The sequence below is a fragment of the Molothrus aeneus genome, chromosome Z (genome assembly GCF_037042795.1).
Source record: "Molothrus aeneus isolate 106 chromosome Z, BPBGC_Maene_1.0, whole genome shotgun sequence".
NCBI lineage: Eukaryota > Metazoa > Chordata > Aves > Passeriformes > Icteridae > Molothrus > Molothrus aeneus.
In genome coordinates this window covers 51,295,962-51,320,505 of record NC_089680.1, presented here as the reverse complement: position 1 = coordinate 51,320,505, position 24,544 = coordinate 51,295,962, and the positions used below count along the sequence as shown (strand labels likewise).

Sequence of the window (24,544 nt, the reverse complement as noted above, 5' to 3'; positions counted from 1 at the left end):
GCCAGTACCCTGATGCAGAGTACACTCATCAAGTCCCAGAGAGCCCAGCATGATGTTTTTCCTTAATCCAGGAGATGCAAATGCTCTGTTAAATTAAACACTGCAACTGGGAAAACATGCCGTGATGCAGTGGTTTGGGGATTTCTGAGGTTTCTGAGTAGCAAATGCTGAGATTTTTTTTTTAAGAATGGCTGTGTCTAAAAAGCCAAAGTATGAGCTGTTCACAACCCACTTCCCAACAATGAAGCCAGGAAAATTATTCCCAGGGGAAGGAGGTTTGGGGAAGAATCGATTGTTATGTTCTATTGCAAATTCACTTGTCATGCATTTACAAAGGGACATTATACACATAGAAATTTCATTTTACAATCAAGATTATGATTCAGATTAGAACAGCAAACAGTTGATTAACACAGATATTCCCATCCTAATCTATACATACATAACATTAACACTTTTGTGCTTTTTTTTTTCTTTTAATGTGATCTCCTTAGAAGGCATATTATTCCTTAGACAAACTAACACAAGTTCTCAAGTTATCTCAGGATAGTTATTTCAAAAGAAAATGCAGTATTTCATAATAAACATTTATAATCAGGTTTTTAACAAAGTAATTCATCATATAAACAAATGAATCAGTCAAGACACTAAATAAATATTTGTACTGGTAAATGCTAGCATTTTGCTTATATCATGTAGGACCTGATCCTGCAAGCCCTCTGTATACATCTTTATCCCCACTGAATGATTGGTTTCATTGCTTGTTGTAATCTACTATTTTACTTTGAGTTGAGCAAATACTTTCTGGCCACTAAGTTAAGTAATTGAAATAAACACTGGAATACATCCCCGCAGACAATGATTTCCTTAGATATCTTTCTAAGTCATTAGGTTTTTTCTTGTTTATGAAATCATCACAAATATTTATCAACAGGCAATCAGTTTTTGATATTTACAATCTGAGTTGCATTGGTTAATTGAGATTTTTAAAATGTATCAGGTTCCTTGTTCTTGGTTTTTTTAAGGAAAAAAGTGTGACTTTTGCACTCAGTTTGAAGAGCAATTTCCAAGAATTATAATATAAATTGAAAGTGAATTTTTCTTTTGTCATACATTTGAGCTAACAATACTAGGCTAGGAAGGCAAGAGCCTCCAGGAAAATAACAGCCTAGGAGTTCTGCTTGAGGAGGGCTGGTACAAACATGAATTACAGTCTCTGTTCTCACCTACAACAATTACTATCTTCTCCAGGGCAAGGAAATGGCCTTTCTTAGAGCACACTATGGCCAGCCTTTTAATTCTGAATTTACTCAGTTCTTGTCAAGGTTCCCTTTTTCTTTGCATGGTAAATCCAGAACAGAGAACCACAGATAACAGACATTAACTGACCTGCATGCCCTCTTCAAACCTCAGGAAATAACCTGGATTCCTCCCACAAACAGATGTGCCAGTGAATTCCAATCACTTAGTTGTTTTGGGGGGTTTGGGGGGGTTTTTTGGTTGGCTTTCTTTTTTAAGGAAACACAGAAGCAGTCAGTTACAGCTAAAAATCTCACCACTTTTTCTTGCCCAGCTCGGTTTGAAATATAGTTTGAAATCCAGGGTACTGAGGTTATTGATGTACCCACTGTAATAACTTAAGTTTAGTTAAATTCTGATGGTTTCCTGAATGTCTCTAAGCTCTTACCACAGTATAACATGAAATGCTCCAAGCATCTGGCAAAAAAAACAAGATTGTAGCAAATCACTGCCTGAACTGAAAAGTGGAACATTGAAATTACTCTCTCTATATATCTATATATATATAGGGATATACACACACGCACACACACACATATATATCCCTATATAAACATTTCTTTAAAATACAGAAATTAATTTTATTATTTCTCCTGTTGGTATTAAATACTTTACTTCATGAATCCACAATATGGCAACTTCAGGCGGTTTGGAGAAATAAATCTGAAAACAGTCTTATAACCTCCACTAATATAAATATATTGGCAAGGAACTTTGACCTGCAATAGTAAATTTTGAAACTTAAATAACTATTCTACAGTTACCTTAATTTTAACAACAAGTTGCTACTGAGTACCAATATTCATGAAAAATGTAAAACAAAAACTAGAGCTTTAACTTTTAACACTGAAGTTCAGCCTTATGAAAGGAATGTAAAAGTAAATTATGTATTAGAGACTCATTCTAAAAAGAGAAAGAACAACTTATCCTATGTGTTTCAAAGTAAGAACACTGTATGCTTGCACTTTATCATAAATCACCATGTTGAGTCATAGTTTCTTCTTGCCTGCAAATGAAGGATGGTGGCTCAAATAATCTTCAAAGTGTAGATGAGCACTTGATTAAATCCTGTTTGTTGTGAAAAAAAAGTTCATTTACACTTTGACTGAATAACAATGAGGAGTTTGTTTTAATAACAAGACATTTAAGGACCTTGGTAGCCAGTACCAGTTGTATTTGCAAGTAGCTCCTCAGCTTTACTCTTTTTTTTAAAAAATAAACATACAGTTATAGTTATTCATTTACTTTAAAAATTCTAAAGATGAAGAAAAGTAGCATTTATACATATAAGTCCTCATATAAATTATAAAACTTAAGTTTATCTTAGAGAGTTCCATCCCCAGAAGAAGCATAAAGCACTTTTGTGGTACCTTCACCAGTAAATATTAGTATCACATCAAATCTGAGAAATGCAACAAAGATGATACTGAATCCAAAAACTGAAGGACAACATTCTTCTAATACAGTCTCTTGTGATGAATGTGCTCCATGGGCTTGTGATTTCTATGACAAGACTGAATTTCAAATAAAGGAAATATGAAGGAATTCACCTCACCAGTTCAGTAGGTATAAGAAACGACAGTGAACAGCAGAGTCAGCCCGTTTGAGGTCAACAGTCTTTGGAAGACTACAAGGAGGGAGTTTAAAACTACAACAGCAAAATCAAATAACAGCAATGAGGTAAACTCCCCTAAAAAGGCCAAATAGGCTGAGTTGTCAGGAGAGAGTCCAATTGTACCTGACACCCACATGTTTCTGTAGCCAGAGTCCAGCGAGCTGCATGGTAGAGGCAAATGTACTTGCTTTGGACCCTAAGCACATTTTATATTGTTTCGGATCTAAGTTGGGGTCACACTGAACAGGATGAAAAATATGGACAACTCCTACTTCCTGACTTCTGAAGGCCTTCAAGCCAGACGTTATCACTTTAGTAAAGAGATCTACATCCTCAAGTCCCCAGCCTTGAATCGAGGTATCAAATCCACCAGCAGTAAGTAGGTCACTTTTGTAAATACAGGTAATTCCAAATCCATACTCCCTCCAAAATCCAGTTCTTTTTGTGAAAACAAAACTACTGTCAGCTGGAGGGTTGCCTCCATATATTACTTTTGGATCGTATTGGCTGAAGATGATAGGGTAGTAAACCTGTTCTCCCTGAATAGTGTTATCTCTGCATCGCTGGAGGAAGTCTGATGTGAATACTAGGTCAACATCACAGAACAGCAGCAAAGTGTCATTGTCAAAATGAGACGAGGCCATCTCAAGAGCCAGACCTCTAGAAAACTTTCCTGACATTGGAATCAGGGTTATATCTGCCTTGGGATACTTAATGCTGTATTCTTTCATTAGCTCTATGTGTTTGCTAGAGTCTGGGTCCGAATCAGAACTGAAGAGAATTATTGCCAACTTTACATTCTGCTTGGGAATCAGACAAGTCTTCTCAAAATTAACCATAAATCTTGAGAAAGTATCAAATCTCCCCATGATAGGGACAAGAATATGTATTTTCTTGTCACTCTGTCCCCCAGTGTCTTTGGTGCCTTGGAATGACGAGGAAAAAATCTTTAAAGAATTTGAAAGGAAAGAGAAAGATTGAGTGTCACTGTTGGCGTCCTCCAGCAAGCTTTTTACATCCAGCTCCTCCGCTTCTTTGAAGAAAGGTTTGCTAAACAATTGCTGAAGGTAAGCATGGCGTCTCACTGGAACTGTAACTTTCCTTCCTTTATGCCTTTTGTACAAAAGCAGTAAATCCAGAATGTACTCTACTCCATGCAGAGGGTCTACCCTGCGGTACCCATACTGTATTTCCTTGAAATCAATGAGTCTTCCTCTAGATCTGGAGTTCTCATTTATCATTTCCATGACCTGCATCACAGTATCATCCAGTGCAGCCCGCAGGACACTGCTCAGGCTCTGCCGGGGTGGCTGGTTCTCCACCATTGAGTAAAGAAACTTTCCTGTCAGGAACTCCCACTCAATGACTTCATCCCTTTCACGTGGCTGGAAGTTATTGAAAGATGGCACCACTCCCAGTTGCTGATCTTCCTTATTTATTTCAGTGTTACTGAGCTTGCTCATCAGGACACTTTCTCGATGGAGCTGGATGGTCCGATGGCGCAGTTCGGAAATTTTGCGACTCAGTATGTAACTGTGCAGCCTATACTGGTAGGCAGGTCTTTTGTTTGGATGAAGTGTTATGGCTGTGTGGATCTTGCTGTTGTGAAGATCTTGAATGTAACCCTTGCGGTTGTGTTCATAGTTTTCGTGGAACAATTGCTGCATCTACAAAGAGAGAGAGAGGGGTGTAGGGGGAAAGAGACATTAAGTTTAATGTCTTCTACCCAGAAAAAGGACTCACATTGGTACTAGTATCATTACCTATTCTTATAGACAATGGTTATTTTTAGGCACAGAGTTTTAAAGCAGTCAGTAGAAAATAGTTACATTGTTTTGGTTTGAGTTTCAGTAGTGTCCACAGTAAGCAATCATTGTCCTCTGTCTAAAGAAAAGGTCAGTTATATTGGGTTTATCTTCATTTTGTTCAGCTGCAGAACTAAGGGAAATGCATAGGCATAGGTCTGTGGCTAATAGGAGTTCATAGGTGCTATGCATGAACCACTGACTTCACTTCCATCTAAACCCCAGTTAGCACAGATCCTTAATGGAAGGTTAGCAACATTCACAATTTTTTAAAGAGCACCCTGTATTTGTGCCTATGGAGCAAAAAGCTGACTGTACTGATATATGCAAATATTTAATGCTGCTTAACATTCAAAAACTGAATGGCCTTAACAAAAAAAAATTTTTCATGTTGACAGAGAATTCAATAATTGAAATAAAACCATCTTAATATACATTTTGTAAGGTACACATATAATAGAGTATGCCAATTAAGCAATTGATTGTGATAGTGATTCCCAATTTATTTCTGTACCAAGAAAAGACATTCTACTTCTGTCAAATTAGTAATTGTGATGGAGTGAAGAGATACGTTTTGTGGCTGACAAGTCCAAAATATCTGGCCTTTATACTTTCTGTGCTGACTAAACATATCATGAAACTATCTTTGACTCAGTTTCCTCCCTAGAAGACAACTTAGCTCATTATTAATGTGATGAGTATTTATTATTAAATGGGAAATCATATGGACTAGTAAAATACTGATATGATAAATATATTTAAAACCTGCTGCTCTTTGCTCTAGAGAATTATTTCCCATGACTGGCAGACAAAGAAGAAAAGGCTCATTTTGTTTTAAATCTGCAAACAGATTGGTCTGTAATAAATACATGAGGAAAATGTTCTAATTAGATAGAAAATGTTGTTCAAGAATGTGTTTTAAACTTGAGCTGCAATCACATTCTGACATGGGTATTGCAGTTTGTCTTTTATACACTGAAGATATCAGGAGAGGTAAGTCCTGATTGCACAGTATATCTGACTCAAATCATTTAGCTCATTTTACTTCAATTCTTTCAAGAACATAAGTTTTGACACTGGAAGTAATATTAAGAATAGGGCAATGAATGTAAAATAACTCCATAACTCCTAACTAACTCCTAATAACTCCTAAGATAAGAATCACGAAAGCTATGTAATATTCATTAGCATGTACAAGACATAAACATTGTCACATTTAGAAAAACAGAACTTTAATATAGAACTTCTGGACTGCCCCTCCCATTTCATTCAGACCTCAAATGCCTCTGCTTGAGCAAACATGGCTGCTACTATTACTCAGTTTAAAATTTTTAAAGTTAGTCATATAACATGTAGAAAAGCATCAGACACATTCTGATAAATACCTTAAGCTATGTTAAATTTGCCTCTAATAAAACAGGTACCTCTGTTATATTGAAGTGAAAATGAACGTGAAAAAAACCATACAATGTTACAACATTACTCATATATCCCCTATTCATAGAACCTACCTAAAGCTCTCTAAAAAATTTGTTCTGTCCTGAAATGTGGGTGGTTTGCTTGTTATATGAGATGAGATGAGAGTTTGGCTGATTTCCTTGTAATCACATAGAACAGGAACCAACATAATCAGGCCTGTTAGTGTTTTAACTAGCAGTGCTGAAAAAACTGAAATATGGCTTTCTTGAGAGTTAGAGATGGTCACAGGCAGGACAGATGGATTAGAGAGTGAAAGGGAAAACAGTCTTTAGGAAAGAGCTGGGTGATGGCATTTGCTCTTTGGAAAAACTATTTTCTCTTCTCACTCTATAATTTACATTTTGAATAAAGAAAAAAGAAGAGCTGATCTGGCTAGATTTCCAGCTCTCCAGTTATAAGTTACACTTCCTTCCTGGTCTGTTTTACTTAAAATTGTATGCTGTGAGCTCTGCAAGGTGACATGCTATGCTTTTGCATTGTCCACTTTTCCTGCAAAAAGCTGAAGGCATGATTTTTACATCTAGAATTTCACAGTAAAGTCCCCTTAAAGGAAAATTAAGAAAATGTGTGGTGTTGAAAACAAAAGAAAGAAGGGCAGGTGGTTTGCGTGACTTTCTTTTCTAAGTTGTCTAATGAAGAATGTTATTTGAGTATAAATGAAACAACCATTAACTTTATCCATTTACAACCATTAACATTTAAAGAACGTGATTTTTCATAGGTAAGTACATGAAAGTTTTATGTAAAGTAGTAAAATGGAATTTATCCAAAAGATTTTCAACAGATGACATATTGCTGCAAAGCTAAATGCTGTCCTCCAATTGTGCAAATTCTTCTGTAACCCTTGACTTATTACAAAATCGGCTTTACAGAAGATTCATTAGCATCACTTATTTAACACAAATAAATTTATGTTGACATAAATACTGCATTTTTTGCACATCCCAATTTCAGATGCCTGGGTTTATTTGATATGCTCCACTGAAACAATGGAGAGAAGATATACTCCATTATAATAATGATTTTGGTTTTGATAATCAACAACAGATTAAAAGTAGCAATGAAAAAAAATTCAATCAACTCAGTAATGCAGTACTATCACACATATGCAAAACTGTACTAATCCATTTTTAGTTATGTTACTGAAAACTCTTAATAGATCCTGATTTGGAGAAAACAGAACAAACATGACACTGAAAGCATCAACACTTCCTGAAGATAGCCTGCTTTAATCTTGGTGCAGAAATTTGTTCTTAATGTTGCAAGAAAAAACATCTTATTACACTTCAACTTATTAACATCTAAATGAAAGCAATTCAAGATCCTAACTTTGCTTTGAAATTTCTAGGCAAGATGGTCAAGCCCAGAAGGCAAAGGGAAGGATGATTAAATTTCCCGGAAAATGGATTTGTGTGAGAGTCTGAATTGAAAAATGTAGTTATAAATTATCGCACAAAGGAGGCGGGTTTAGGAAGTGGCAAGATTTATTGACTATAAATTAAAATTATTCAGCATGGTAATAGTAAACCTTCCTGCAAAAGTTTTCATGATTTTGAATAGCAAGATTAAATTCTATATAGATAAATGCAAAGAACATGAGAGGAACACAATCCTAACTCTGCCTGAGGAATGCAAAACTGTGTAAGCTGTTAGGACTCTGTCCTAACAGTACCAGTCCACACAGTATGCAATTCTGTGTAGGTGTCACACAGAGGTTCAGCAATGATGAAAAGAAAAGCAAATAGCATGAGGACAAGTCTAGTATCTAGAATCAGAAGCTTCATTACATGGTTGTGTCCATAGTACACCAGCATCTTGAAGACTGGCCAGGCACCTTATCAGTATTGACCCATCCGAAACTAACACAGAATTATAGAATGTTAAGGGTTGGTAGGGACCTTAAATATCATCTAGTTCCAACACCTCTACCATGGGCAGAGATACCTTCCACTAAACCAGGTTCCTCAAAGTATTATCCAACCCGGCCTTTAACAGTGTCCGGCTTAGGATATCCACAATCTCCCTTGGACAACCTGTTTGTGCCTCACCACCCTCACAGGAAAGTATTTCTTCCTAACCTGTAAGCCTAAGTTTTTCCTCTTTCAGTTTGTACCTATTACTCTTTGTTCTTTCAATACAATCCCTGAAGAGTTGCTCTCTGGCTTTCCTGTAGTTCTCCAGACAGTGGAAGGCTGCTGCGAGGTCTCCGTGCAACTTTCTCTTCTCTAGAGTGAGCAGCCCCAACTTTCTCAGCCTTTGTACCTCTTATCAACTTCATGTCCTCCTCTGCACTTGCTCCAAGAGTCCCACATCCTTTGTGCGTTGGGGGCACCAGAACTGGAACTCCAGGTTGGGTCTCACTAGGGCAGAGCAGAGGGGAGGAATTCCCTCCCTCACACTGCTGCCCACACTGCTTTGGACGCAGCCCAGGATCCCACTGGCTTTCTGGGCTGGGAGTGATGATGGCCAGGTCATATTGAGTTTGTCATTAACCATCATGTAAGTACAAAGGTACCAACCAAGGCTACCCAACGATTATACATCTGGATCTTTAAATAAACAGATAACTAGGGCAAAAGAGAGAACTCCAAAGAGGGCCAACTCTGAGATCAATGGAGTCAGAGTAAATGAGCACCATAAGAAAAATTGATAGGAATGGTACCACCTCTTCTCACATAAAGAACTATGACACTTACAAGGATGCACTCAAGACTCAGAAACAGACCTTAATGGCACAGCAAGCTGCTGATGGTAAAATTTTGGATCACTTTAAAGAGTGAAGCAACAGCTTAGTGGGAATCTACAATCATTGCTATCCAGAACTCATGTAGCTCCAGTTGAAGACGTATCACAATATTTCCTTATTGTCCTGTACCCTGCCTCAGTTTCTTCTACCAATTACCCCAGAGAGAGAATATTTTGCCAAATGAACTTTCACTTTGAGATGATACAACCAATTTATGTTCACTGAAAGCAGTGAATGGGAGCAGTGAATTTGTCATCAATTCAATATAATACCTGGAGGTCCAACATTTTATCTGTTCTCATTGCATGACTTTGTGACTTTTCTGAATAGTTTGCTGTCTTCTGAATGGTTCTTGAGGCACAACTAATGCAAGAGTTGGCATGGACTTCTGCTTGCCTTTTCCATGCCAACTGAAACTAAAAGTTGGCAAGAAACACTTAAGATCTAATCATGCTCTGAGGAACTCTGAACTGCAAGCAGGAATTAAAAAAAAAAATATAAGAAAGAAATCAGAATAAAGGCAACGTTTTATTATTGTGGCAGAAAAATACAATAGCTAACACACAAGTGCAAAGTAATTTGCATCGCAAGCTCTGAAATCATTGTAACCACTGTGATTTACTGATGTAATAAAAAGGGAAGGTTCTTACTGCATATACACAAAAGCCCAAACCTACCAACTTTATTATTGCAAGACTATCACATATTAAAAGAGTGAATGCAAATGGTGCTTTTTAAATTAACACAATTTTTTTTGAGCATTAACAACACTTAACAGAGAAGAAATAAAAATCTTCCATTCACTCGAGCTGTTCTTAAATCCATGGGAGTGCTAAACTGTTGATCATTTTATCTAAACTGGACTTTTAATAAATGTAGAAATAAGATGAACAGGAATTACTCCTGGTCTTTCTTCCCTCTGCTCTTTAAAGTTTAGCTCTGCTAAAAATGAAGATTTATTCACTGCTGCCATTGAATTCAAGGGACATTTCATCTGTATGAAGTACAAATGTAAATCTACTGCGTTTGAGATGATACTGTTTTGCTGAACAACAGGAAGTTGAGTGCTTAAAAAAAATTCAGATTACTATAGGTACATTAGGATGGCCTCAATAATACGTACTATAACAAAATGTAACACTAAATTACAGTTAATCTAAGTTTCTGGACAAAAGACAGATACAAGCAGGTCAGTTTTGATGCTCTGAGAAATACTATGAGCCTGCAGAAGATAAGGATTAAGACTGGAATTATGAAATGCATATGAACTAGATAACAGAGAAGCAATAACAAGCTATGTACAAGTGGGCAATTATCAGTTTGGAGGGAAGTTATTACAGAAACTTCTAAGGAACAATATCATTCCTAGTGATGCTGGTACAAAATCTTAGACACTGCTCATGACACATAGTCAAGGACATTATGACTAAATGAGAAGAGAATACAACCCATAAGAGCCAGAGAACTTGGAAATTAAGAAATTGTGGAAATTAAGTCGTTATAATAAAACAACACATAAAATGCTCTACCCATGGCTGTAAGAGGTATGTGACAAAGTATCTTAGGAAAACTGACATTTTAAACTGGAAATAATTGGCATACAAAGAAAAACCATGAGAATATCATCAGACAATAAGGTGACATGAAGACATTATTAAAATTCAGTGTGAATCCTCTACAGAAAAGGGACACAAAACTTAGTTTTGCATCAGTCAGAATATTTCGGAAAGATGCAACAAACAATTTCACACAATTCTAGGCCTGCATTTTTATCAAATGCATGGGACAAATCAATGCAAAAGAAGCTTGTGAGGACTTTTCTGATTTAGCTTGTAAATAGACAAATTAAACAGCAATGGTATACGAGCACAGCAGCATGCATGGAAGGAAACAGAGAAATGTCTTAAATTACCCTGGGCATTATCTAAGTGAAACGGTTGTGGAAAAGGCTGCATTTTAGTAGTCAGCAGATTTAAGGAAGGTAGGCTGACAGTCTTCCAGCCTTCTCAGGTTTGGACTGCCTGGTGTCACTAAGCCCCTTCTTTGGAACAAACCAGCCTTCAGAAGAGAAGCACCAGGTTAATGTGGAAGGGATGATAGGTTAAGCTGGTAATAACAGTTCCAGTTACAATGAACAACAGCCCTCAACTCACTGCCAATCTTTCCACTAGGATGTGAAATGGCTGACTCAGCAGTTTTGATGATCCCAAAGATCTGACTCATTTCCTGTTCTGGATGATAAAGGATCACAGAAAAGATATAACTAATTTTTCTGTCATAGCTTAAGCTTTGTGTAACTCAGTGATGTTCAGATTTGTGTTTGCTCCTACATACTTGGTCACTGAGAGAGCTCAGCAGAGAAAAGCAAGTTCTACTATCAAGGGGTTACACAGTGAGACACCAACAAATGCACTGGGACCAGCTACATGTTTACACCATGAGTCTTGGGAGCTGAACATGCCCTCCATGGCATTAAACTAATACCCCTGCAGTCCAGCAGGTAGAGCCATCTGCAGTTTTGCCATCGTTTCCTTCATTACAGAAGGTGGTTTACCACAGTAGCGTTGCCATCCAGGTGACAATCCTCAGCATGTACATACTTTTGAACATCCTGGCAGTGCATGTGTGCTTCCTTAGGTAACAGCTTGATGCTAAAAACTTTTCCAAGTGCTAAAATTGTTCTCTGGCTTCCACACGTTAAGTAAAGAAGCAATCCACCCTCCTTGAAGCCCAGTCTCCCACAACATCAGGGATATATTCCAAACTGGATCTTGCCAAGGTTCTTACCCTGCCTCAAAGGGTGCTTCAGCTCCCTTACAACCAAATACCCTTCCCTGCCATGTCTCATACAGTATGAAACAAAGAATTTATTATTAAGTGGTATTTCACAAATTTAAAGAACATTAATCAATAATTAATTCTTTCTTCATTTGTATCAAGCCACTAAAATACTCCATTGTTAAAATAACACACATTATTGTCTATTAGTTAGCTATAACATGCATTAAGTACACTCTGTAAGAAACCCTAGCTTTTTATGTACATGCTTTGTTATTTACAGAATTCATACTATATTTTAAAAACATTGTAAAATTTGACCACAAAAGTAATACATAATCTTCTATACCAACACATCTTCAGTGCAAGACCCTTAAATCTTCCTGAAGGCTCATACACAGCAATGCACCCGCGCATTTACCAATATTTCTTCCTACAAAACGCACACTTTTTAAATATGGAGTTAAGAAAAATGCTTAATCATTAACTTTAAGGAGCAAAAGAAGGAAGTTATTTTGCCAACCTCTTACCCTTAAGCATAGTCCTGAAGGTAGTTTACAATAATTATTGAACCATAAGACTAAAAAACAAATTTTTGTGTTAGCAAAATAAGAATTATTAAAGTCTTAGTGTGCCTATGGAATTATTTCTTAAACTAAGTGAAAGTTACAATTAACTCTATTACATAACACATGTATGCAAAGTGTGTAAGTACTTTTATTTTATAGTCTGTCCCTTTCTCACTATGTGACACATTTGGCCACATAGAGGCAGAAATATTAAATCTGTCCAATATTAGCATTCAATGTACGTAACAGAAAAACAGGAAGAAGTCTTTAAGGTTATATATTTAGACAGAAAATTAAGTTCTAACCTCTGTGTTAAGGAAAAAAAGATGAAAAAGTTATTTGATGACTAATCATAATTTCTGAATTGTTTCTATCTGTTGTGACCTAAAAGTATTTATATTTGTTTGATGATAAACTTTTCTAAAGCATGGACTCATGCATTTGTGTATCTGACCAAAGATTTGAATACTGTAATTATTCTCTGAAGTACATGAATGCCACAAATGCTGATTCCACATATACAAATTCTATAGAAACTGGAAATTTTGCTTTTTTTGGGTACTTTGTGGGTAGTATCACAGTTGAACTAGCAACAAACCCTACTTTACAGGATTACCTCAGAAGGAATTTTTATGGAGAAACTTCCCTTTTGTTACACCAACAATCATGTCCTTTTCACTCCTACTCAATAGTGCTCAGATGTTTACATAAACCTTATCCCCAAAGCTTTCCCTCCTACAAAAAACCCCACACTTCTAAAGAAAGCATCCAAATACTGACAGCTAGTGTGGTGAACACTTTTTAGCATGGATATACTCAGCACTCTTCAAATACATTACAGAAGAGAGTAGTTTGGTTTATGATAGTATGATAGTATGAAGATGCCTGGGAGTATTTCATTCACACTTGGCTAGAGCCATTCCTAAAAAAAACCAATGGTAATGTATCCTTTCTGGTTTTCCCTTGTTGAGACCGATCTCCTTGTACATGTTTGAGAATCTTTGTCCATCCAGACCCATTTCACGCTAACCAAACAAAGTTGAAGCCACAAAACTAACACCCTGTAATGGCCTGAGGCTGTGCTGCCTGCTTCATGTGATGACTTCACTCCTATCATACCAGCTGAGACCAGTTCAGATGCCCAGTACACCATGTGCACTCCTGTCACATGGCCTGACATGGGGAAGTAACCTGCTCCATTCAGAAACCTGCCACATTCAATGCAGGAAACCTCTTCCGCTGAACGAAGAACTGGGGAGATTTGCAGATTTTCTTCTGCCGTGCAATATAACAAAATTAATGTCTCTAGAACCTTTATGCTTCAAGTACCCTGAATGTGTAATCTTGAAACACTGGGAGAGGACAATTTCATAGAGCGAGAGAAAGCAGCCCTCCGCATGGCTCTGCCCCAGTAACAACAGTAGCTATAAAAAGTAGGAGGCTCCTGTCTCATGAAAAATCCTTATACTGCAGTGATATTTTACAAGTTATAATTCTTCCTGCTGGGAGATGAGCATCCTGTAAACTACAGCAGTCTGACACAAAGGGTTCCCTGGTATTTATGACTTCCCTTAGAAAAATCAATCTTCCTGAAGAATCTGCATGCCTCTGCCTTACTAAACCTGTCACCAACTACAGAAAATGTACATCTTACTTTGCTCCTCAGGAGCTTAGAAAGACTTTCTAAACAGAGTCCTAAGCATCCTTACTTTTGAAGTAACTAACCACTTCAAATGTTGAAATTCAAGAAAAAGCCATTTTAAATTCTAATTATTCTCAAAAAAAAAAACAAAACCAAAACCCCAAACTATTAAAAATCAAGCTTTAGGGCTACAAATACTGACATCTAAGTGCTGAGTTAAACTGAAGTGTTTCCTGCTTTCACAAGTTGGTCACATTTCTCTCTAAATGAAAAATTCTAAGTGAAAACAATCATTTGAGTTTACTATTCCCAGTATATTTATCATTATAGTCTACAGAAAGCAAATGCTGTGACCTACTATCCATCAGTGAAGTCAATTATTGGGACACAGAAAGCTTTTCCTATTGTTTTAGGAGTCTTTAATAGTACTGTTATTTGAGACCAGAATTTGAGACTAAAATGAAAGTAATAAATACTCTTCTCAAGCTGTTTTTATTGTTTTTTACCCTCAGTTTTACCTAAGTTTCCATACAATCCATTTTGACACAAGACAGCAAAACCAAACAGCCTTATCCTTCCAAAAGTCCACAGTTATCTGGAAACAGAACTTCGCTTTCGGTAAATACTAAAAGAAAAAATAGAATCATCTTCAAGTAGAGGATTTATCTATGCAAGCCATATACCAAAAATGTTCTCCCTTTAAGTTTATGTCTCAATTATTTATAAAGAACTACTTAATATAAACTACTTTTGCACAGTGATAGGCATTCTATCACATCTGTCTGTCACCCTCTAACACTTCTGTTTGCAAAAACATGAGGCTTTGGAGCTTATTAAGTAATGTTAATCCAGTGCAACCTGATGGAATTTTGATTTCCAGTCTTGAACAGATCCTGCTTGAAGACCAAGGGACTGGACTAGATGATCTCTGTGACCTGTTAAACTTATATTACCTCACAGCCTTACTCCATATTAATAAGTAAACTTATATTACAGAACATAATTTACAAGGAACAGAGTGAAAGCAATGCCTACTGTAGAATCAATATTAGAGAATCTGCACTTGACCTCCTCCACAAGTATTTCAAAAATACAAACTTTGGGAGACTGGAAACACTGACAATTCAGTATAATTTTTAATTTGTATAATATGATCTATATTATACAGCACGTGTGCAGTGGCAAACACATAGCATGATTCCAAATTATTTTGAGTAACTCAGCCTTAAAGAGATGCTACTTTTTCTGTTCATTTATCCTTTTTTACCATTATTTTACAGTTAAGTTTTCCACTTAACCTCTTTTCTTGGGGGTGTCTTACTCTTCTGCAAATTTGTGGAAAGTACACAGTACAGTAAAAAAATAATAATTCTCCTATGTTTAAGTAATACCCTTCCATTTATTCACATATCTTTTTTTTTCCCCACATGTTCTACATATGCCCAAAATTATGCACTGGGAGTCCTACAAGATGAGTACAACATACCTGAAGATGAAACACATGGTCTCAATGACTGCACTTTACAAATCCAGTTAAACAAAATTACACCAATGGCAGTTTCTTTAGCTGAACTTTGATGCAATTAAAAAAGCTGACTGATTTGTTAGTATCACACAGGTATTGCCATAAACAGTGCAGTATATCATCCTGTGGAGAATACAGTATCTCTTTTTAGCTAACAAGTCTGGATGCACACCTACCAGACAAATGACAAACAAGAATAGTCAATGCTTATTTCTTGGGCAAAGTAGAGTTGTTAAAGTACTGCCTGAGGAGAAACATCAGTTTGCTAACATTGTCTGAAAAGCCCATGAAGGTGGAGAATAGAAGTTAGTAAGAAAGTAAGAAATTTCAAAAAGTCAAAATAGAAAGCATGACAAGAGGGAAGAGATGGGATGCTAACCTGTCCGGGGGAGTGGTGAGGATCAATTAAATCACATAAACATGCAGAAGTTAGAAAGGTCAGATAAACTGGAAGGAACTTCTTGATCAGGAAATATATCTTGCCACACACAGAAGAACACAGTGCATCAGCACATCTCTTCTTTGATACCAAAATACTTCTGAACAGTAAAGACAACAAGGCAGGGTAGTGCTGCATATAGGCCTTGCTTTGTCAGAAACTGTATTTATGCAGGCAAATGAATACTGATGGCTCTTACCACTACTACAACATAAGTCTTACTTACACCTACCTCTTCCCACTGGGAAATTAAGTCATATCAGGAATGTTACCATAGCCAGAATAGGGGGATTTAACTTCAGGGGACCATAATGAAAAAACACTAGGTTAATGAAAAAGGACAATTTTCTAAAAACAAACAGAAGATCAGCCCAAAAGTGGCCAAGGACTGCTAGACAGAGCAGCAGTGATCCCAGGCAGAAATACCAGAGGACTGAAGTTTGCCATCCCCCACAGACTGGAACCAAAGTCTGGTGAGTTTCTCAATGTAGAGTTTGTTCAGATCTCTCATCTGAACAGATCTGCAGAGCAGAAACAGCAGAATGTTGCACTTGCCTTCACTGTGACTTGTTGGATATTTCTAGGGATATTTTCTTCCCAGTACAGGCAGATCTGAAAGGAAGTCTTTCCATGTCTGAAATAATTGTAACTTCTAACAGTAAATCATATTACTAATTAAAATTACCTCAAGCACTGAAATGAGAAAAACTGTTTAAAATGCCTAGAAGTGAAGAAAAAATGAGACTGGTTGGGAAAAAAAATCCTGTAACTCCCTATATATTTCAACACAACATATAATTATGCATGTAAAATTTTATTTCTTTTCAGGCACAGGGATGCAGCTTATTTTCCCCGCTACTGTTTACCAGCTACAATTTTCTCTTTTCTTTTAATCTCAAGAAGTTATCATTCCATGGCAAATACACTTCAGAAAACTGCTGGGTCTACCCTTTAAAGAAGCTTTTGAATCCTTTAATTATTCAAAGAAAAATTCAATAAATGCTTGTTTAGTCAATTGACTACAGATTTATATTCCAGCACTATCAGATAATGCTGAAATAATGCATAAAAATGACATCCATAACTTCCATTAAGTAATACCATGAATTCTGTTTAAGTACTTCATCAATCAAACAAATTAACTGTCTGCATACATTACACATTTTGTTTACATTAAATGCGTAAACATCTGCAACAAAAACAGTGTAGGAAAACACCTGGCCATGGATGACTTTGTTTATTTATAATTAGCAATATTTCAATATTAGTTTATGTATTTTCCTTAGTCCATTGGCCTTGCTTGGATAGATTTTTCCATGCAAAATAAAGACCAGATAAGCATTATCAAAATATATACATAACAGGAAAACATAGCAGCTTAGCACAGGAGTGATACTTGATTGTACGTTCCTACGGAGAATAGGAATTCAATCTGCAGCATCCATTTTAAATTACATTCATCCAGGCAACATCAGATAAAAACTCAGTGCCACCTTTTAGCAGTGCTGGTCTAAGGATGAAGCCAAGAATGCGAGACAGAGGTAATATATGTTTCTAAAACAATCTAGCAAAATGGACATATAAACATGTTTATAGGGGAAGCAAAGTTTTGAAGACCTAAAGCTACCTGGAAGCCTTTTGGATACCTTAAATAGCTGACTAATCTCCTTGCTTTAAGCTCAGGCCAAGTTGTTTCACTTCCTGTTTTCTGGTAATAAATCCAACATACTGACAAAATCTGAGGTATCAAAAGAGATAAATGGTAATGGAAATTGGCAGACAAAAAAGAGAAAAAAGATCAGGACTAGTGCCTCTAGTGCCTATCTAGGACTTACAAGGAAGAACATTTTAAGATAAAAACAGGCAATCTCATAAGATCAACACTTGTAGCAGAGCACTGACTTTTTGTTTAGAACTCTAAGAGCCTTGAAGTTATTTGATTTGCTTTGAAGTCTGCATATTTATTCAAACTGTCATCAAAATCTGGCTTTTTATAAAAGCTGTTGGGTAGATTAGGTGTTAAGATACGGACGTGCTGGAGCACAGAACTCCTGAAAGACAGCATCCAAGGGGGAAAACCAGTGTGATTTCATATTAGCTAGGATAGACAGACAAATGGGGTAACGAGGCTGGTGAAGGAAGAGCCTAGAACACAAGTCCTGTGAGGATTGGCCGAGGGATCTGAGGGTGTTTAGCCTGGAGAAAAGGAGGCTCAGGGATGACCTTATCACTCTCTACAACTCTCTGAAAGGAGGCTGTAGGCAGGTGGGAGTCAGCCTCTTTTCCCAGGCAACCAGCAACAGGAAAAGGGGACACAGTCTTAATCTGCACCAGGGGAGGCTTAGGCTGGTCATCAGGAAGAAGATCTTCATAGAAAGGGTGATTAGCCAGTGTTACGGGCTGCCCAGGGAAGTAGTGTCCCTGGAGGTGTTTAAAGAAAGGATGTGGCACTGGCTGCCATGGTCTGGTTGACAAGGTGTTGTTAGGTCTCAAGTTGGACTCAATGATCTCAAAGATCTTTTCCAACCTGATTGATTCTGTGTGATTCTTTGAAATAGATTATGCAAGCACACTGAAGCGTGTTTAAACACTCAGCCATGACTTAATATATTTATATTTATATGGAAGTGGTCTGGGAGACTTAAGAGCTATGGCAAGCAGTTGCCAACAGCAGGAAATACTGACGAGTGGTAATCTTGGATCATTAAAGCAACGATCCAGTGAGAAATGCTCCTCTCTGGGTGCCATATATATATTCCAGGAGGCAAGAGGGAATGACCAGGGATATCTTCAAGTAGAACAGGTTGCACAGAGCCTTGTCTACACTGATATTGAATATTAACAGGGATGGAGAATCTCCTCACACCCTGAGCAATCTATTGCAGTGCTCCATCACCCTCATTGTAAAAATTGCTTTCTTATATCTAATCTAAATCGATTATCCTTCAGTTTTTAAGCTATTCCCTCTTCCACTCCATGGAAAAATTATCTCTCTAGCTTTCTTGTAGGCTCCTTTCAGGTACTGGGAAGCTGCTCCAAAGTCTCCCCAGAGTCTTTTCTTCTCCAGGCTGAACAACCCTAACTTTCTCAGTCTCATTAGGAGACATGCTCCATCACTCCGCATCATCTTCATGGCTCTCCTCTGGACTTGATCCAAAAGGTCCATGCTGTCTTTTTGGGAACCCCAGAGCTGGATGCAGGGTTCCAGGTGGGCTCTCACCAGAGCAGAGCAGAGGGGCAGGATCCCCTCCCTGGCCCTGCTGCCCACACTGCTTTGGATGCAGCTCAGGACACGCTTGGCTTTCTGAGTTGGGAGTGCCCATGTCCAGCCTCTCACCCACCAGCAGTCCCAACCTGATTGATTGTCCTTCTCCCCAGGGCTGCTCTTCATCTGTTCATCCCCCAGCCTGGGTTGGTACTGGGGTTTGCCCCAACACAGTTGCAGGACTACAACTGAGTTGCAGGCCATTTTAACTTGGCCTTGTTAAAACTCATGAGATTCCCATGGAGCCGTCTTGGGCTTTTCCAGGTCCCTTGGATTGAATCCCATCTTTGGGTATGTCAATCACACCACTCAGCTTGGTGTCATCTGCAGATTTGCTGAGGGTTCACTTGATCCTAATGTCACTGTCATTGATGAAGACAATAAATAGCACAGGCCCCAGTACAAACACCTGAGGGACACTGCTTGCCACTGATGTCCCTCCATCAGGACCCTGAGCTGTTGACCACCACACTCTGGATTTCACCACTCAACCAGTTCCTTACCCATTGATCTGTCTACCCATCTAATCCATCTCTCTCCAGTTTAGAGATGGCATCTGACTGCCATGACTTTTCAAAAATCATGGAGATTAGCTTGGCAGCTTATCAGCCAATTCCCTCTATGTTGGCCTCTTTGCCCACTCATACAGTGGTGAGGCTTTGTATTCCACAGCTGTTGCCTGCCTGGGTGGAGGTCTATCCCTCCCAGCCAGTAGCAGATGACTAAGTTGAGTACTGGAAGCAAAGCCTCCAGTGGGTTATTTTAGTGCTAGGAATATTAACTTTATGGAAGAAACAAACAGTCATGCAGTAACAATAAAACATGAATAATTTATAAATAATAATTAACGTAAATCAGACATATATGTTTTACTAGGACAAGGAATAGAAAGCAGATGCAAAATGGAAAAATACAAAATGTGTGCAAAAAAATACTTAAGGGAGATCAAAGCTATTGAATTTTAAAATTATCAAAGCTCATATCTTAGCATGAAGCTAAAAGAATTAAACATACAGATAATAAGAACATCCAAGATGATATTATAAGGAATAAGAGCATTGAGAATCCTTACTGATTCAGGGTAAAAGCAATTAGGTAGCTCATAATAGCCCATTGGAAGGCTTCAGCACAAGCTCACCACAAAGATCAAGCCTACAGAATGCAATGTTAGTAACTTCACCAAGGGAAATATATTTAGTAAAAAAATGTATTACATCACATTAACATTCTTAACACAGGATTTTCAACATCTTTGGGCAACAAAACAATAAACATAGACTGATGAAAAATGAACTCTTCTCTTCTTTGGTAAACATATCTTGAGAACTCTTAAATGCATTGCCAAATCACATTTTAAGCTCTCATATTAAGTAAGGAAGCAGAAGTGCCAGCAGATCTACCTAATATGGACCAAGGCTCCCTAATCTATCCCCACTAATGAAATACGCCCTCATTTTTACAGAAAAGTTAACCATAAAATTTGTGACAACTTCAAAATTTGGGAATGACTGCAACCTAGTTCTGGTGGCTGATAGACCTAAAAGTAGTTTCTCAATGACTGAACTAGAGGATCCAAGATCTGAGTTCTTCCAAAGAAGGAAAAAGCAAAATCAGTACAGTAAGATTTCCTGTAATACTTCATCATCCCCTTAACATAAAAGCTTTTCATCAGTCTGCACACTGGCCAGATTTCTGCATGACAGGCCAGATTTAATCCAGTTTTTTATTTATTTTTTCTTACACTTGTACTGCATCAAGTCCTTACGCAGCTGAGACACTGAACAGCATGACCTCCTTGTCAACCAAGTCTTCCTTTCTTGCCATGTCAGTAAAAGAATATTAAAACAAGGCTGCTCAAATTAGGATTTCATTTCTTATGGTGTAATCAAGGAGGTAAGTATGGCTTCCTTCCAGCTGATTGTATTACCATTAAAGTTTATGATAAATTATGAATGCCCTTGAGCTAAACATCCAATTAAAATAACATAAGCATGGCAGGATGTCTGTTACAATGTTTTCCATAGAAGAAATCCTAATTATATCACTGTTATACTTTTTCACAGGCTTTCCACTGTGCTTTCTGACTGGATAGTATGAAAATATAACATTAATTAATATGACTGTGTTCTTATAGCATCACTGAGAATTGCTCTTACATTAAAATAAAAAAAAATCCAAGCCTACTGAGTTATATGCTCCATGGTGACAGGAGATCTAAGACTGAACAGTGATTCTTCATCCTCCCATTATCATAAAATATCCTCAACAAGATCCTTCATTGTTGCACTTCTGAATTGGAAAGTGTGGTTGATTAGTAAATAGAAAAAGTCTTTCAGATAGACAGTGATAATTTGAAACCCATTTTATACTGCCTCATGTCTTGTCATTGCTGAAAATATTAATGGTTTTAATGGAGATTTGAAGGCTTACATTACAAAAAAAGTGGCATTACCCTCCTATTTAAGTCATAGATTTGAAACTAATTTTTTTTCCAGGCAGTAAAAGACCTGCACATTTACTGATTGTTTATAATGTAATAATGATATTCTTAAAAATCACTGTATCTTGGTCATTTAACTCATTAAGGAATTAATAATTTATATGTCTCCTTTTACATTATGTCACTGTTTTCACACCGAGTATTGAAAATAGATGTGATTTATATATTTGGAAAATTCTCAGTGAAAACAATTCAGAAGAAATATTAAAGACCTCAGATTTTACCAATCCAAATGACCTAATAATTCAGAAATTATTTCTTTTGTTTTTATTAAATTGTTGATTGGCTTGAGTTGTGCTTTGAATGGAGTACATGAGAATAAGAGAATAGGCAAAGAAGAGTAAAAATTTAAACAAAGGGCAATAATCCATTTTACTGTTCTCTTGTCTCTTACTGCAAAAGGTAATAATACCCTGAAGGAATGAAAACAGAACTATACATAGCTGAGGCTATTTCTGTAGGATAACATTACAATTTTTTTAATAGGATGAATATTAAGCAAATAACTACTCTGTCAAGGTGGCCAATAGTTCTATTGCTTAACAATGGTGACAACATATATTAAGAGAAACTCTTTCTTACACAATTTTGGTTTATGATCAGATTGAAATAACTTGAAAGAGAGAGCTGCTTGAAACCCACCCAATGTGTTTATTACATGTACCTGCTTGGATGTGTCCCTAGAGAGAGCTGCTACTACTGTTACAACTAAATCCTCTAAAAAGTAAAATTAGGCAGTCATAGAATCATACAATAGTTTGGGTTGGAAGGGACCTTAAAGACCTTCTAGTTCTAAATTTCTGCCATGGGTAAGGACACTTTTCAATAGACTAGGTTGCTCAAAGGCTCATCCAATCTGGCTCGGAACACTTCCAGGGATGATGCATGCACAGCCGCTCTGGACAACCTGTTCTAGTGCCTCACCAACTTCTGAGTGAAGCACTTCTGTCTAATATCAAATCTAAATCTCTCCTCTTTTTTAGTTAAAATCCCTTCCCCCTTATCATATCATTATCTGTCCATATCATTATCTGCCCGTACCATTATCTGCCCATTGTTCACCCCCCTTTTGTAAGTCCCCTTTATGTACTGGAAAGTGAAATCAGGTCTCCCTGGAGATTTCTCTTCCCCAGACTGAACAACCCCAACTCCTTCATCCTGTAGTCATAAAATAGGAGCTCCAGTCATTGGATCAATTTTGTGATCAGGACTGCTGAAGACTCCAGAGCTGGATGCAGTCACCCAATGAGACACACAATGACAGAGTAGGGGGAGAATCACCTCCCTCAACCTGCTGTTGAGGTTGACAACACTTGTTTAGAATACTGAACAAAATAGGGAAAGCTGCAAAGAACTTTTCAGAGAGACGACAACAGAAATAAATTCATTTAAATATGTGGCAACGAAATTAATTTTCCCTTAGAGTGACTGAAGACATGTAGAATGAGGGAATATAAGCAGTAGTTAAGTCACAAAGATATTGACACAAGTTTTAGGAAGATGGGTTAAAGTATCAAGTGTATCTGCCTCAAAACCAGTAGCCTTTGCCTTCTGAGAGCTGTATACTAAAATGTGCAAATGTCCTCACTCATTTATGAGGTTCATTAATCTTATCAAAAAGGAAGAAAGACTAATGTATTGGGACTTCCTCCTAGTAAGTAAAAATGCACTAGAACTAGAAATTACAGATGTAATCATTAGTGTTCCTACCACTGCTGTGAATATGCTGATCTGATCAGTTGTTTCCTGAATTTCAGCAAATAACAAGAAGAATCAGCTATCTTTTATTTGGAAATTAAATTTGGTCTTTTTCACTTTAGTGTCAGCTGGGTTCTTTCATGTTTAAAGCATCTATCAATGGTGGCATTCAGAGGTTGATGCTCCATGTTGTGATGGAGATCAGTGACAAGTAGTGTCCCTCACTAGGAACAGTGTTGTTTAATGTCTTCATCAATGGCACAGACATCAGGATCAAGAGAACCCTCAGCAAGTCTGCAAGTGACACCAAGTTGAGTGGTGTAGTTGAGTTGACTCAGCTGATGGACAGGATGTCATCCAGAGGGACTACGACAAGCTTGAGACTTGGGCCCATGGGAACCTCATGAGGTTTAGCAAAGGTCAAATGCAAGTCTGAAAATTAAGATTCAAAAGTTAGGAAACACAGAGTCCTTTAAAAAAATATTACATTATTGTATTTTACAAGTATAAAATATTATTCAATTTTCATTCTCCATAAACAAGATGACCACCCATAGCATAACATCCCTTTGGAATAAATGACTCTATCACATTTTCAATCCTGTCAACACTCCCTCTCACTCACTGAAGTTTTTTCCTCAGATATTCTACATTATTTTATGTAATGAAAGTGCCAAATAATTATCTTAAGATTAATTTCCAATTAAATACAATGTTAATTTTCATTAATTAAATGATTAATTAATTCAAGTCTGTACCACAGACTTGAAGGGGGCTTCTATGACCAAATTTTCTCACCTATATTGAGTAGGTCAAACAAAAGAATTATGTCTCTCTTCATAAACACTTATTCTCTTATAAAAAGTCAAAAACATTGATATAGTGAAAGAATTAAGCCTGACAATCTGCAGTTTCTAAGGGTAGGAAATTTCAATGCTTCTATTCTTCACTAAATTCTGCATGTAATCTTCTGTTCCTTGCCAAAAACCCAAAAATTAAAAGCAAGTACCCATTACTACATCCATCTTACAGAAAGAATTGCTCTTATCCAAATTTGCACTTTACAATAAAGTTAAGGATCAAAGTTACGGGACATGGCAACCTAGGACTGGAAGATTAGAAGTTCAAAGCACAGGGCCCCGAGCCTGGGTCAGACATAGTCAGGTAGGGCCATTTTGACTCCT

At 37.2% G+C, this 24,544-nt stretch overlaps 1 protein-coding gene across 1 annotated transcript in view; it reads right to left on the bottom strand.

Annotated features, from left to right (window-relative positions):
- Window positions 1-268: 268 nt before the first annotated feature.
- Window positions 269-24,544, bottom strand: part of CHSY3 (chondroitin sulfate synthase 3) — a 140,349-nt gene continuing 116,073 nt past the window's right edge. Inside the window, exon 3 of the mRNA XM_066568979.1 lies at window positions 269-4,581. Coding sequence (XP_066425076.1) covers window positions 3,016-4,581 — 1,566 coding nt within the window. The 3' untranslated portion in view covers window positions 269-3,015. The remainder of the gene's footprint in view (window positions 4,582-24,544) is intronic.